Below are 16,941 nucleotides of genomic sequence, written 5' to 3' on the forward strand. Positions count from 1 at the left end.
CAAAGCATTTTTGGTTGAAAAAAAGAGATAAAGAAGTAAAATACAGCACTATGTCATCAGTTTCTGATTTATTAAATTGTATAACAGTGCAAAATATTGCTCATTTGTAGTGGTCTTTCTTGAACTATTTGGAAAAAAAGATATAAAAATAACTAAAAACTTGTTAAAAAATAAACAAGTGATTCAATTATAAATAAAGAATTCTACACATAGAAGTAATCATCAACTTAAAGTGCCCTCTTTGGGGATTGTAATAGAGATCCATCTGGATTCATGAACTTAATTCTAAACATTTCTTCACAAAAAAAGAAATCTTTAACATCAATATTTATGGAACATGTCCACAAAAAATCTAGCTGTCAACACTGAATATTGCATTGTTGCATTGTAATGAATGGAATAGCCTACTTGATTTGATGTTCAGTTTATGAACTTACATTCATATTTTGTTGAAGTATTATTCAATAAATATATTTATAAAGGATTTTTGAATTGTTGCTATTTTTAGAATATTTTTAAAAAATCGCACGTACCACTTATTTTTGTATTTTTTTCCCTTGTTTTTGAACACTGACTTTTTGCAGTGTAATTATTCAATGAGAAATTTAACAACCTCAATTAAATATATCACACCGAACGCACAGTTCTGCATGGGAAGTGTTCAGTAAAAATATGAAATAATAAAAAAAAAAATTAATCACAAGTGTTGCATATTGTTCGTGACGGGAGATGATAACAGTTGCAGTCGTCACTTGATTATACTTTTTTTATTTTATTTAAAAAGCTAACAATGGTCGCCTCCCCGCCAGCTGTTCCATTAACAGACGTGATGATGTAACCAGAAGCCTGTGTTGACTCTGACGGCTAAGGTTGATGGTCCGCTGCTTCGCGCCGCCTGTCAGGCTAACAATTCCCGCCTCTCCATGCCGACGCCAGATGTAAAGACGGCGCCGGCCAACATGGGGATTTACAGCACAGCACCATCCACTCAGACAAGATCAACAGTTGCATAAAGGGCGGAGTCGTACCTGGTTGCGGTCTCGGGCATTAACATAGCGGAATCTCTGGATATAGTAGAAGACAAGCCAGGCGAGGGAGATTATCATGAGAATGATGAAGGAGATGGAGACAAAGACTACGGAGGTTCTGCTCACATACTTCTGCAGGTTGCGCGTTCCTACAGTGATGTGCAAGGTGACGGCGACACACTGATCCAGCAGGGCCACAATCTCCCGACCTTTGTGCTCCGGGATCATGATGGCCACCACCTCGCCTGTGCCTGCACACAAACACACAGGAAAACGCAGTTCCAGCTTTGGAGTGTTTCCATTCAGAACACAACAGGGCTGTTCAACTGCCGACCCAGGGGCATACTTGTCAACCCTCCCGGATTTTCCGGGAGACTCCCGAAATTCAGCGCCTCTCCCGAAAACCTCCCGGGACAAATTTTCTCCCGAAATTCAGGCGGAGCTGGAGGCCACGCCCCCTCCAGCTCCATGCGGACCTGAGTGACGTGTTGACAGCCTGTTCACACGTCCGCTTTCCCACAATATAAACAGCTAATGATCGAGGGCGAGTTCTTGGTTTCTTATGTGGGTTTATTGTTAGGCAGTTTCATTAACGTCCTCCCAGCGCGGTAACAACACACAACAACAGCAGTCAAGTTTTCGTCTACCGTAAAGCAGTTCGTCTGCCGTAAACAGCAATGTTGTGACACTTTTAAACAGGACAATACTGCCATCTACTGTACATGCATATGTGACCCACCCATAATGTGTCACATTTTTGTGTTGATTTATTTATTTTATTTTGTGGTTTGAATTCGTTTTTGGAGCTGTCATTCCACATTTATCAGTATTCACATTGGTCAGTAGGGGGCAGTAGGGCGTTTCTTCCCAATTGAATGCTATCACCTGCAGACCGGAAGTGTCTTGTCATTCTGATGAGTGCGACCAGTCTGTAAACAATTGAAACGTCCTGTGTGCTTTTTCCTCCTGTATAACAGGTTAGTTTTGGTGAATCAACTCACTGAATAATATCCATGTGATCTTTATAAGTTTAAGTACACATTCTGATGGTGGAGCCTAACTCTAAAGTGTTTGTGAGTTGTAGTTTGTATTTGTGAATGAATCCAGTGCACAGCTGCAGTAATCAATACAAAAAGGCGACGTGAGTGCGCAATGTTTATATAGGAACTTCTGATCCTAATTCAGACTCCCAAATTAGAGCTCCCGTTTTCTTATTGATTTTATAATGTATATTTGTATAATGTGTGTGTTCTGAAATAGTGACAGAGAATAGAACAAGGGTGGACAATTCAACCCTTAACTCAACAATGAGTAGATGAGTGTTATGTGTGTGTATATGTGTAAATAAATGAACACTGAAATTCAAGTATTTATTTTATTATATATATATATATATATATATACATAGCTAGAATTCACTGAAGGTCAAGTATTTCTTATATATATATATATATATATATATATATATATATATATATATATATATATATATATATATATCTTAACCACGCCCCCGCCCCACCCCGACCACGCCCCCCACCTCCCGAAATCGGAGGTCTCAAGGTTGGCAAGTATGCCCAGGGGGCCAAATCTGGCCGAGTTCGGGTCAAAACTAGGGAAACGTTTTCGCAGGGAATTCCTAAAAACACTAGAGTGCTCCTGTTGTATAAGGCACATGTTTTTCATTGGAAAAACCCAGAGGCACACCACTAGCAGAAAACATAAAAAAAATGAAACTCAGCAGCCAATATAGACAGTAAAAAGTCGTTCTCACAATTGTTGGGTATGACTTTAAACTATAACCAAGCATGCATCACCATAACTCTTGTCTCAAAGTAGGTGTACAGTCACCACCTGTCACATCACGCCGTGACTTATTTGTTTTTTTTTGCTGTTTTCCTGTGTGTAGTGTTTCCTGTTTTGTTGTTGATTGTCATGTCATGTACGGATGTACTTTGTGGATGCCGTCTGCTGCTCCCACACGCTGTAAGTCTTTGCTGTCGTCCAGCATCCTGTTTTTGTTTACTTTGCAGCCAGGTCAGTTTTAGTTTTGTTTTGCATAGCCCTCCCTAAGCTTCAATGCCCTTTACCATGAATTGATTAACGTGGACCCCGACTTAAACAAGTTGAAAAACTTATTTGGGTGTTACCATTTAGTGGTCAATTGTACGGAATATGTACTGTACTGTGCAATCTACTAATAAAAGTTTCAATCAATCAATCAATCAATTTCTTAGCAGCACGCGCCTTTTGTTTATTTTTGGTTTAAGCGTTCGATACCTTTTTACCTTCACCCTGCCTCCCGCTGTCGTCTGCATATTGTGATCACGACAAACCATGTTCCCGACATCTACAAAGCAATTAGCTACCTGCTGCCACCTGCTGATATGGAAGAGTATTACACGGTTTTTCTGCTGCGCTCTCGACAGCACAGGCACTCAACTACGGCACATTATTTGCGGATTATAATTACCGGTTTGCAAAAATATTTTTAACCCAATTAGGTGAAATGACATCATCTCCCACGGCACACCAGACTTGAAAAACACTGGTATAGAGCATTGATTCTCAAATACGTTGGCTCCATGTAGTGGTACGCCAAAGAATCACGTCAATATTCAAACACAGTGTTACTGTTCAAACTGTGCGTAATGTTACAGTGGCCAAAAATAATAGATATACTTGTTAAATAAAACCTCCACCTTGTTTTTAATGAATATTTAGGCCTACTACGCTTGTGTGTTTTCATGTTGGTCATTATGGTGGTACTTGGAGATCCAAGGGTTTTCTAAGGTGGTAATTGGTGAAAAAAGTTTGGCAACCACTGAGGAACTTGGACCACTGTAAACTAGGGTTGTAACGATACCGATATTTTGGTACCCGGTACCGACATGTATTTTGATACTTTTCGATACTTTTCTAAATAAAGGAGACAACTGAAAAATGGCATTATTGGCTTTATTTTACCAAAAGATTTTACGGTACATTAAACATGTGTTTCTTATTGCAATTTAGTCCTTAAATAAAATAGTGAACATATTAGACAACTTGTCTTTTAGTAGTAAGTAAACAAACAAAGGCAACTAAATAGTCTGCTGACATATGCAGTAACATATTGTGTCATTTATACACCTATTATTTTGTACACATTATGAAGAACAAGTGGTACAAAATGAATTATTAATCTACTTGTTCATTTACTGTTAATATCTGCTTACTGTCTCTTTCAAAATGTTCTATCTACACTTCTGTTCAAATGTAATAATCACTTATTCTTCTGTTGTTTGATACTTTACATTAGTTTTGGATGATACCACAAATTTGGGTATCAATCCGATACCACGTAGTTACAGGATCATACATTGGTCGTAATTTAAGTCCTCATGTGTTCAGGGACGTATTTCCTGAGATTATAAACATAATATAATTTTTTTTTAAACTAAAAAAGATTTTGTGATGCTAAAAAATATTGATGTAATCATAGTAGTATCGACTAGATACACTCCTGTACTTGGTATCATTACAGTGGATGTCAGGTGTAGATCCATGAATTGATTAACGTGGACCCCGACTTAAACAAGTTGAAAAACTTATTGGGATGTTACCATTTAGTGGTCAATTGTACGGAATATGTACTGTACTGTACAATCTACTAATAAATGCTTCAATCAATCAATCAAATCCACCCATGGCGTTTGTTTACATTTTGACGCTGGTGAGCTATTGTATCCTACTACGGTGTGTAGTGAAGCATGTTTAGCTATTCCTCGTCCTCGTTACTCTAATAACTAAAGTTACTTGGGTGAATAATGTAAACTCACCACACCGGTATGTTTTAGTGCTTTCATGGCGAGTTTACTGACAGATACAAGTAAGAACTTTACACTACTTTATATTAGAAATGGCAACATCAGAGGATGACTGTCCCATAAGAAGATAGAGAAAAAAATAAGCTTATCGACTACGGCGTAGGCACGGACTACAAAGGCGGGATTTATTCAGGATTTCTGCAGATCCCAAATACAGATCAGCAGGAACCAGCAGGTAAGAAAAGTTGCTTTTGCATAACATTGCGAAACAAAAACGCCAGGTAATACGTCTTACCTTATACACACACCATAATAATACTCCTATGTTGAAGCACATCAAACGGTGCAGCCTATACTTATCTCTTATGTTTGACTGCCATCTCCTGGTCACACTATACACCATGTACCAAATAAAATGGTTTCGAGGTGGGTAAGCTCAACCAAACGTATTCCTTACATTAGGCCAGTGGTTCTTAACCTGGGTTCGATGGAACCCTAGGGGTTCGGTGAGTCGGGCTCAGGGGTTCGGCGGAGGTCAAAACACACCCGACTCATCGTGTAAATAAAAACTTATGGATACGGCAACAGCAGAAGTCAGACTGATTTGCAGGTGTGTAATTTGTTGTGAGTTCATGCACTGTGTTGGTTTTGTTCTTTGAACAAGGTGATGTTCATGCACGCTTCATTTTGTGCACCACTAAAAAAACATGGTAACACTTAAGTATGGGAAACATATTCACCATTAATTAGTTGCTTATTAACATGCAAATTAGTAACATATTGGCTCTTAACTAGTCATTATTAAGTACTTATTAATGCCTTATTCGGCATGGCCTTATTATAACCCTAACCCTCTAACACTGACCCTAACCCTAACCAAATAACTTTAAATTAAGTCTTTGTTACTTAGAATATGTACCCCTAGTGTCCAAAAAACTCTAAATTAAGTCTTTGTTACTTACAATATGTTCCCCTAGTGTCCAAAAAACTCTAAATTAAGTCTTTGTTACTTAGAATATGTTCCCCTAGTGTCCAAAAAACTCTAAATTAAGTCTTTGTTACTTATAATATGTTCCCCTAGTGTCCAAAACACTCTAAATTAAGTCTTTGTTACTTAGAATATGTTCCCCTAGTGTCCAAAACACTCTAAATTAAGTCTTTGTTACTTACAATATGTTCCCCTAGTGTCCAAAAAACTCTAAATTAAGTCTTTGTTACTTACAATATGTTCCCCTAGTGTCCAAAACACTCTAAATTAAGTCTGTTACTTACAATATGTTCCCCTGGTGTCCAAAACACTCTAAATTAAGTCTTTGTTACTTAGAATATGTTCCCCTAGTGTCCAAAAAACTCTAAATTAAGTCTTTGTTACTTAGAATATGTTCCCCTAGTGTCCAAAAAACTCTAAATTAAGTCTTTGTTACTTATAATATGTTCCCCTAGTGTCCAAAAAACTCTAAATTAAGTCTTTGTTACTTACAATATGTTCTCCTCGTGTCCAAAAAACTCTAAATTAAGTATTTGTTACTTAGAATATGTTCCCCTAGTGTCCAAAAAACTCTAAATTAAGTCTTTGTTACTTAGAATATGTTCCCCTAGTGTCCAAAACACTCTAAATTAAGTCTTTGTTACTTAGAATATGTTCCCCTAGTGTCCAAAACACTCTAAATTAAGTCTTTGTTACTTAGAATATGTTCCCCATACTAAAGTGTTACCAAAAACATATAACTTTGTCTTGAATTTGAAAAAAAAACATTTTATTTTTCACTAAAGAAGGGTTAGGTGAATGTGCATATGAAACTGGTGGGGTTCGGTACCTCCAACAAGGTTAAGAACCACTGCATTAGGCACACCGAGTTATAAGGCGCACTGTTGAATTTTGAGGAAAAAAAAGGATTTCAAGTGTGCCTTATAGTCCGGAAAATACGGTATATGGAATTGCATGCAGTACAGGTATTTTTTCAGTCAAAACAGAAAGAAGGAAAAAATTTAGTAAAAAAAAAAAAAAAGATACCGTACTCGACTTTCGCAGGCCACATCAACTGATGTGGCGGACCAGATCTGGCCCCCGATCCTTGAGTTTTACACGTGTGTTATAAACTACTTGAGAATTGTCAGAACCTGTGTTGTCAAGGGAGCTTTAGTGAGCCGTCTACACTTTAATCCTAAGTGCTAGAGCAGCCATCTGGTGCTTCTTTTCATGCGCACTAAAGCTTTCGGATCTAAGGACATCCAGGTGGAAAACAGTGAGTTGACATCATGAGGAAAACTCCCTACAGGCACTTCAAATGATACTATTTTTAGCCTTTTCGCTTCGGAATATTGAAACAAAGACCTGCTGAGCGACTGACACATGGGAGTCTGAGTGGTTCCTGCCACAGTCAGAGAACAACAAACGGGGTGTGTTTCACCGGGCTGCATCAAGAGAGCAGTTACATCATATTCCCTCTGAAAGCTGCATGAAGTCATCGCGGTCTTACGGCGGCAAATTTTTAACGGCTTCATTTCAACCCTCCATCACAAACATCTCAGACATCATGCATGCACCTGTGAACTAGGGTTGTCCCAATACCAAAATGTATTTTGATACTTTCCTAAATAAAGGGGACCACAAAAAATGTCATTATTGGCTTTATTTTAACAAAAAATCTTATGGTACATTAAACATATGTTTAATATTGCAATTTTGTCATTAAATAAAATAGTGAACATACAAGACAACTTTTCTTTTATTATTAGGTAAGCAAACAAAAGCTCCTAATTAGTCTGCTGTAGAGATGCGCGGATAGGCAATTATTTCATCCGCAACCGCATCAGAAAGTCGTCAACCATCCGCAATCCACCCGATCTAACATTTGATCAGAACCGGACCCGCCCGCCATCCGCCCGCACCCGCCCGTTGTTATATATCTAATATAGACGATGCAAGGCATTAGTGAGGTTATAAAGCTTTTGCCTGTTAAAGAAAGGAGACTGATCCAATGCAGCACAGACATTCGCGTGCCACGCTGTCACGACCCAGACGCACATCAGTGCGCAATCATATGGGAGCCGCACTGAGCGCACCTCCAAGCGCGTCTCGCTGCCGGGGACGGCCGGGTATATGGGCCCGACGCTCCAGCGCCATCCATTTTCAGGGCTAGTTGATTCGGCAGGTGGGTTGTTACACACTCCTTAGCGGGTTCCAACTTCCATGGCCACCGTCCTAGCTGCTGTCTATATCAACCAGGGTGAGCCCCACCCCTTTCGTGAGCGCACTGCGCGCGGAGTGACCCCTGTTACGCGCCCCCGGCAACAGGGGTGGCGGGCAGGTAAGCTGCGCGGGCGGAGCGCGCGGAGTGACCCCTGTTACGAGCCCCCGGCCACGGGGGTGGCGGGCAGGTAAGCTGCTTACCTGCTGCGCGTGACGCCGGCCGCGGCGAAGGCGGACGAGGCAGGGTGTCGGTGCGGTGGGCGCGGTGGTGACCCTGGACGTGCGTCGGGCCCTTCTCGCGGATCGCCTCAGCTACGGCTCCCGGTGGGGCCCTCTCGGGGGAAGGGGCCTCGGTCCCGGACCCCGGCGAGGCGTCGGGGGCCTTCTCCGCTCCGTAAAAGTGTCCATCTCTTTTTTTTTTTTTCTTCTGTTGTGGCATATGCTGCAGGTGCCTGCTCGTTTTTCGTATGTGGGTAACAACATTTAACTATGTATATATATTTCCGAATTGGTTTAACTGCCACCCGCCTGAATCTATTTAAAATCTAATTTCTTTCAACCGCCCGACCCGACCCGACCCGCGGATAAAATCTAATTTTTTTTAAATTTCATCCGCCCGATCCGCGGATAATCCGCGGACTCCGCGGTTGTGCCCACAAACCGCGCATCTCTAGTCTGCTGACGTATGCAGTAACATATTGTGTCATTTATTGTCATGTCTGTGTGATCATGTTTTTGTTTTGGTCATGTTCGTTTTGGGTTTTGGACTTTTTGTGCACTTTTGTTTTGTCACCATAGCAACCATTAGTTTCCACCTGTCACGTCACGCACCTGTTTCACGTTTTGAGTCACGCACCTGCTTTCACTAATCATGTCCATAGTATTTAAGTTCATTCTTTTCAGTTTGTCGTTCTGACGACATCCCCAAATTTATGCTTCTGCACACTCTCCACACCCTTATGATCCTTGCTGCTCTTTTTTCATGCCGGTTCCATGCCAAGTAAGTTTTTGTTTTATTAAGCCACAGTTAGTGTTTTTTTGTTGTTCATAGTTTTTGCCTTTGTGCAAGTGTTTGATTTCATAGTTTGTTCTCCGCCATTGTGCGCGCCTTTTGTTTACTTCCTTGTTTTGTATTTATAGTCTCTAAATAAAAAAATGTATCTTCATTCCCGTCTCGCCCGAGCCAACTTTCCGTTGCATCCCGGAAAAGCAAACACCCAGGACCAAGTCATGACATTTATCTACCTATTATTTTGTCAACATTAATAAAGGCCTACTGAAACCCACTACTACCGACCACGCAGTCTGATAGTTTATATATCAATGATGAAATCTTAACATTGCAACACATGCCAATATGGCCGGGTTAGCTTACTAAAGTGCAATTTTAAATTTTGCGCGAAATATCCTGCTGAAAACATCTCGGTATGATGACGTCAGCGCGTGACGTCGCGGATTGTGGAGGACATTTTGGGACAGCATGGTGGCCAGCTATTAAGTCGTCTGTTTTCATCGCAAAATTCCACAGTATTCTGGACATCTGTGTTGGTGAATCTTTTGCAATTTGTTCAATGAACAATGGAGACAGCAAAGAAGAAAGCTGTAGGTGGGAAGCGGTGTATTGCGGCAGGTGTTGTGCCGGATAACGCGGCCGGTGTTTCATTGTTTACATTCCCGAAAGATGACAGTCAAGCTTTACCGTTGGCCTGTGGAGAACTGGGACAACAGAGACTCTTACCAGGAGGACTTTGAGTTGGATGCGCAGACGCGGTACCGTGAGTACGCATGCAGCTGCGGCTTCCAAACATTTGATCGCTTGCCCGTACGTGCGTGCCGCTATGTGCATGTCACGTACGTAACTTTGGGGACTTTGGGGAAATATATGTGCTGTATGAACTTTGGGGAGGTGAACGGTACTTTGGGCTGTGGGATTGAGCGTGTTGTGCAGGTGTTTGAGTTGTATTGGCGGGTTATATGGACGGGAGGGGGGAGGTGTTTGTTATGCGGGATTAATTTGTGGCATATTACATATAAGTCTGGTTGTGTTGTGGCTAATAGAGTATATATATGTATTGTGTTTATTTACTGTTTTAGTCATTCCCAGCTGAATATCAGGTCCCACCCGCCTCTCACAGCATCTTCCCTATCTGAATCGCTCCCACTGCCCTCTAGTCCTTCACTCTCACTTTCCTCATCCACGAATCTTTCATCCTCGCTCAAATTAATGGGGAAATCGTCGCTATTTCGGTCCGAATCGCCCTCGCTGCTGGTGGCCATGATTGTAAACAATGTGCGGATGTGAGGAGCTCCACAACCTGTGACGTCACACGCATATCGTACAGGCAAGGCTTTTTTATCAGAGACCAAAAGTTGCGAACTTTATCGTCGATGTTCTCTACTAAATCCTTTCAGCAAAAATATGGCAATATCGCGAAATGATCAAGTATGACACATAGAATGGACCTGCTATCCCTGTTTGAATAAGAAAATCACATTTCAGTAGGCCTTTAAGGACAAATGGTAGAAAATGTATTATTAATCTACCTGCTCATTTACTGTTAATATCGGCTAATTTTCAGTTTCAACATGTTCTATCTACACTTCTGTTAAAATGTAATAATCACTTATTCTTCTGTTGTTTGATACTTTACATTAGTTTTGGATGATACCACAAATGTGGGTATCGATCCGATACCAAATAGTTACAGGATCATACATTGGTCATGTTCAAAGTCATATAAGGAGATAATATCCCGATTGTAAGAATTGTCATATTTACTGAGTTTATAAACATAATATACATTTTTAAAAAAATATTTTGTGATGCTCAAAAATATCGATGTAATCATAGTAGTATGGACTAGATACGCTCCTGGACTTGGTATCCCATCCATCTCATCCATCCATCTTCTTCCGCTTATCCGAGGTTGGGTCGCGGGGGCAGCAGCTTAAGCAGGGAAGCCCAGACTTCCCTCTCCCCAGCCACTTCGTCCAGCTCCTCCCGGGGGATCCCGAGGCGTTCCCAGGCCAGCCGGGCGAGATAGTCTTCCCAGCGTGTCCTGGGTCTTCCCCGTGGCCTCCTACCGGTCGGACGTGCCCGAAACACCTTCCTAGGGAGGCGTTCGGGTGGCATCCTGACCAGATGCCCGAACCACCTCATCTGGCTCCTCTCGATGTGGAGGAGCAGCGGCTTTACTTTGAGCTCCCCCCGGATGACAGAGCTTCTCACCCTATCTCTAAGGGAGAGCCCCGCCACTCAGCGGAGGAAACTCATTTCGGCCGCTTGTACCCGTGATCTTGTCCTTTCGGTCATGACCCAAAGCTCATGACCATAGGTGAGGATGGGAACGTAGATCGACCGGTAAATCGAGAGCTTTGCCTTCCGGCTCAGCTCCTTCTTCACCACAACGGATCGATACAGCGTCCGCATTACTGAAGACGCCGCACCGATCCGCCTGTCGATCTCACGATCCACTCTTCCCCCACTCGTGAACAAGACTCCGAGGTACTTGAACTCCTCCACTTGGGGCAAGATCTCCTCCCCAACTTGGTATCCCAATAATGAAATTGTGGTATTTTAAGACGTTTCATATTTTCTGTGCTACAAAAACATTTCTGTGAAAAAGCTAAGCGTACAGTTCACACTGTGTATGGAGACACAATTAGCTTCTGGCCGCCATTCAGCCGGTGGACCAAAAATAAATATAGTGTCAGCCAGACGGGATCGGTGTGATTGGCATTATAAGAAACATCTGAATGTCTCTGAAGGAAAGGGTTAAACACCGAGCTTTGGACCTTTATAGCCCAGCTGTATTGGCTCAGGACCAAGAAGTCTTGCGCTCTTTATTTGGCAGCTTCACATTGGGTCCCAAACATGGTGAGCCATTCCTGCCTTCAGTTATTGCCTTTATTGTCTCTCTGCCAACACTGACATCACCCCTCTGCCTTTTCCCACCTCTTTGATTCATGGAGGGTCTGGATAACGACTTGGAACTCTTCTGCTGTGCCAAGATTCGTTGGATACAGCTATCCAACCCAAACACTCTGAAGAGTCACAGAGGATTCCCAGGAATCAAAAAGGTATTCAAAGACTGAATCCATCCATCCATCCATTTTCTACCGCTTGTCCCTTTAGGAGGCGTGGGGGGTGCTAGAGCCTATCTCAGCCGCATTCGGCCGGGAGGCGGGGTACACCCTGGACAAGTCGCCACCTCATCACAGGGCCAACACAGATAGACAGACAACATTCACACACTAGGGACCATTTAATGTTGCCAATCAACCTATCCCCAGGTGCATGTCTTTGGAGGTGGGAGGAAGCCGGAGTACCCGGAGGGAACCCACGCGGTCACGGGGAGAACATGCAAACTCCACACAGAAAGATACCGAGCCCGGGATTGAACTCAGGACCTTCGTATTGTGAGGCACATGCACTAACCATAATAATAATAATAATAATAATAATAATAGATTTTATTTGTAATAAGCACTTACATTGAGTAAACAACCTCAAAGTGCTACAGTGTATTAAAAAAATAAAAATAAAAAGATAATAAAAAATTAAAATAAATAAAAACTAGAACAGCCAAATAGCTAAAACTAGTATGCATATATCTAAAGAAATGTTTTTTAAAAAGAAGGGTTTTTAAGCCTTTTTTAAAAGCATCCACAGTCTGTGGTGCCCTCAGGTGGTCAGGGAGAGCGTTCCACAGACTGGGAGCGGCAGAGCAGAAAGCCCGGTCTCCCATTGTTCGTAGCTTTGTCCTCGGAGGTTAGCCTGTCCGGTGTGGAGGATTTGGGGGTGAGTAGTTCTTTGAGGTAGAGGGGGGCATTTCCATGGAGGCACTGGTGGGTTAGTAGGGAGACTTTGTATTCAATCCTGAGTGGAACAGGAAGCCAGTGAAGGGATTTGAGAACTGGTGTGATATGGTCGTATTTCCGCACTCTCATCAGGATCCTAGCAGCACTATTCTGTAAGTACTGCAGCTTCTTTCACGTCAATAAACCCTGAAGGCTTTGTGCTGGCACTTCTTTAAGAAAACAAGCAACAGGTCAAGGGAAGCCTCAACAGACTAATAATCTTTAATCAATTCACGCAAAATCGCATCATTACCAGGGATTGGAATTATGCGCGGCCTTGCAACTTTGCTCAATAACCACAACTTTTTTCCGCACATTTTTGCCAATTGTATTTTTCTCTGAGCGGCGCTCAAACGCACACTTCAAATGTCTGATCAAAACGTACGTTTGCTTCTTGTGTAGATTAAGCAAACGTTTGAATGTACAGTTGCCTCTTGGCAGCTGATACAGCAATTTAAATTCTATGCAAAACTATGTTGAAGCACGGTGATCCTAAATATTTCTTAGTGGTGTAGGGGATAGGTTGATTGGCAACACTAAATTGGCCCGAGTGTGTGAATGTGAGTGTGAATGTTGTCTGTCTATCTGTGTTGGCCCTGCGATGAGGTGGCGACTTGTCCAGGGCAAGGGTCGGCAACCCGCGGCTCTTTGATCACTCTTACTTGCTGAACCCCCCAATTTTCCCGTGAGACTTCCGTATTTCAGTGCCTCTCGCAGAAAACTCCCGGGCTTAATATTCACCGATTTTCACCCTTACGGCTATAATAAGGGCGTGCCATGATGGTACAACATTTGGCGCCCTCTACAATCTGTATTAACAGCGTGCCAGCCCAACACTTGTTATACAACTTACATCCTCTGCTTGCACACGTACGTGACAGCAAGGCATACTTGGTCAACAGCCACACAGGTTACACTGACGGTAGTAATATAAAACAACTTTAACACTCTTACTAATAATGCGCCACACTTTGAACCAAAACCAAACAAGAATGACAAACACATTTCGGGAGAACATCTGCACCTTAACACAACATAAACACAACAGAACAAACACCCAGAATCCCATGCAGCCCTGACTCTTCCGGGCTACATTATACACCCCTGCTATCACCAAACCACGCCCCCACCCCAAGCCTGCTCCCTCACACATCAACCCCCCCCTCTCTGTGCGTCGGTTGAGGTGGGCGGGGTTTGGTAGCGGGGGGGGGAGGGTGTATAATGTATCCCGGAAGAGTTAGGGCTGCATGGGATTCTGGGTATTTGTCCTGTTGTGTTTATGTTGTGTTACGGTGCAGATGTTCTCCCGAAATTTGTTTGTCATTCTTGTTTAGTGTGGGTTCACAGTGTGGCGCATTATTAGTAAGAGTGTTAAAGTTTTGTTTTTTTTATACCGCCACCGTCAGTGTGACCTGTGTGGTTGTTGACTAAGTATGCCTTGCTGTTACCAACGTGAGCAAGCGGAAGCCTCATACAACGTGTGGCTGTTTAGGCACGCTGGCTGTAGTGGGTGCTTTCTGCTGTACCATCACGGCACGCATGACGCTGACAAACGCCATTCATTGAAAACCCGCGTGCCGCACCAGCTTTCAAATTCCACAGAAAGGTGTGGGCAGCGTGTCTGAGACCCCTGGTTTATACATAGCACAAAGCAAAAAAAAAATTTGTATGCAGTGTTATTTCATTCAAAATTTCAAAAAAAATTTTGCGGCTCCCATTGTTTTCTATAATTTGTGAAACTGGTCAAAATGGCTCTTTGACTCCTGGTCCAGGGTGTACCCCGCCTTCTGCCCGAATGCAGCTGAGATAGGCTCCAGCAACCCCCGCGACCCCGAAAGGGACAAGTGGTAGAAAATGGATGGATGGAAGGAATTCAAAATTACACTGGTTCAGTTTAAAAAAAATGTTTATCCTGGTATCGAATAAGTATGGAGAATCCTGGAAACTCATAGGTATCGGTATTGACTACTGAAATTCTGGTATGGTGACAACACTACAAGTCAACAAAAGGGTCGTTCAGAAGAGAAATGAAGGACTGAACATTAAAGTGATTGACTGGCATTGATGGAAGCTGGAAGTACTCCTTTCATGTTGATTGATCTGTTACTGTGAACACTGTGTCTTTGAAAGCCTTTTGACATTTTTATTTCAGTCGCATATTTCTTTAAAGTTAAATCATAATGAGTTTTTTGCTGAAAGCAAAGGAAACACTTTACATTAGTGCTTTCTACACTGCCTGCAAAATGGACTTTCCACCTCTTTCTTCTCTGTATGAACGACACCAGCATTGGATAGACTGGATAGTGTTTCTCAAACTGTGGTACGTGCACCAACCAGCCGGTACCAAAATATTGGTATCGGGACAACACTAATACATACATATACACACATTCATGTACATACAGGTAAAAGCCAGTAAATTAGAATATTTTGAAAAACTTGATTTATTTCAGTAATTGCATTCAAAAGGTGTAACTTGTACATTATATTTATTCATTGCACACAGACTGATGCATTCAAATGTTTATTTCATTTAATTTTGATGATTTGAAGTGGCAACAAATGAAAATCCAAAATTCCGTGTGTCACAAAATTAGAATATTGTGTAAGGGTTAAATTTTGAAGACACCTGGTGCCACAAACTAATCAGCTGATTAACTCAAAACACCTGCAAAGGGCTTTAAATGGTCTCTCAGTCCAGTTCTGAAGCCTACACAAACATGGGGAAGACTTCAGATTTGACAGCTGTCCAAAAGGCAACCATCGACACATTGCACAAGGAGGGAAAGACACAAAAGGTTATTGCTGAAGAGGCTGGCTGTTCTCAGAGCTCTGTGTCCAAACACATTAATGGAGAGGCAAAGGGAAGGAAAAACTGTGGTCAGAAAAAGTGTACAAGCGATAGGGATCACCGCGCCCTGGTCAAGATTGTGAAAAAAAAAACATTCAAAAATGTGGGGGAGATTCAGAAGGAGTGGACAGCTGCTGGAGTCAGTGCTACAAGATCCACCACCAAGAGACGCTTGAAAGACATGGGTTTCAACTGCCGCATACCTCGTGTCAAGCCACTGTTGACCAAGAAACAGCGCGCAAAGCGTCTCACCTGGGCTAAGGAAAAAAAGAGCTGGACTGCTGCTGAGTGGTCCAAAGTCATGTTTTCTGACGAAAGCAAATTTTGCATTTCCTTTGGAAATCGAGGTCCCAGAGTCTGGAGGAAGACAGGAGAGGCACAGGATCCACGTTGCCTGAAGTCTAGTGTAAAGTTTCCACCATCAGTGATGGTTTGGGGTGCCATGTCATCTGCTGGTGTCGGTCCACTCTGTTTCCTGAGATCCAGGGTCAACGCAGCCGTCTACCAGCAAGTTTTAGAGCACTTCATGCTTCCTGCTGCTGACCTGCTCTATGGAGATGGAGATTTCAAGTTCCAACAGGACTTGGCGCCTGCACACAGCGCAAAATCTACCCGTGCCTGGTTTACGGACCATGGTATTTCTGTTCTAAATTGGCCCGCCAACTCCCCTGACCTTAGCCCCATAGAAAATCTGTGGGCTATTGTGAAAAGGAAGATGCAGAATGCCAGACCCAAAAACGCAGAAGAGTTGAAGGCCACTATCAGAGCAACCTGGGCTCTCATAACACCTGAGCAGTGCCAGAAACTCATCGACTCCATGCCACGCCGCATTAACGCAGTAATTGAGGCAAAAGGAGCTCCAACCAAGTATTGAGTATTGTACATGCTCATATTTTTCATTTTCATACTTTTCAGTTGGCCAACATTTCTAAAAATCCCTTTTTTGTATTAGCCTTACACAATATTCTAATTTTGTGACACACGGAATTTTGGATTTTCATTTGTTGCCACTTCAAATCATCAAAATTAAATGAAATAAACATTTGAATGCATCAGTCTGTGTGCAATGAATAAATATAATGTACAAGTTACACCTTTTGAATGCAATTACTGAAATAAATCAAGTTTTTCAAAATATTCTAATTTACTGGCTTTTACCTGTATATACATAAACATATATATTATATATCTATACATATA

At 42.2% G+C, this 16,941-nt stretch overlaps 1 protein-coding gene across 4 annotated transcripts in view; it reads right to left on the minus strand.

The window, feature by feature from the left end:
• rnf150a (ring finger protein 150a) overlaps positions 1 to 16,941 on the minus strand; it is a 101,252-nt gene that overhangs the window by 11,834 nt on the left and 72,477 nt on the right. For 2 of the 4 annotated variants that reach the window (XM_061922964.1, XM_061922963.1), the window contains one exon: positions 1,029 to 1,279. In XM_061922964.1, coding sequence (XP_061778948.1) covers positions 1,029 to 1,279 — 251 coding nt within the window. The remainder of the gene's footprint in view (positions 1 to 1,028; positions 1,280 to 16,941) is intronic. The other 2 variants (XM_061922965.1, XM_061922966.1) reach the window with 2 other exon arrangements.

The sequence above is a fragment of the Nerophis lumbriciformis genome, linkage group LG27, assembly GCF_033978685.3.
Source record: "Nerophis lumbriciformis linkage group LG27, RoL_Nlum_v2.1, whole genome shotgun sequence".
Classification (NCBI taxonomy): Eukaryota; Metazoa; Chordata; class Actinopteri; order Syngnathiformes; family Syngnathidae; genus Nerophis; species Nerophis lumbriciformis.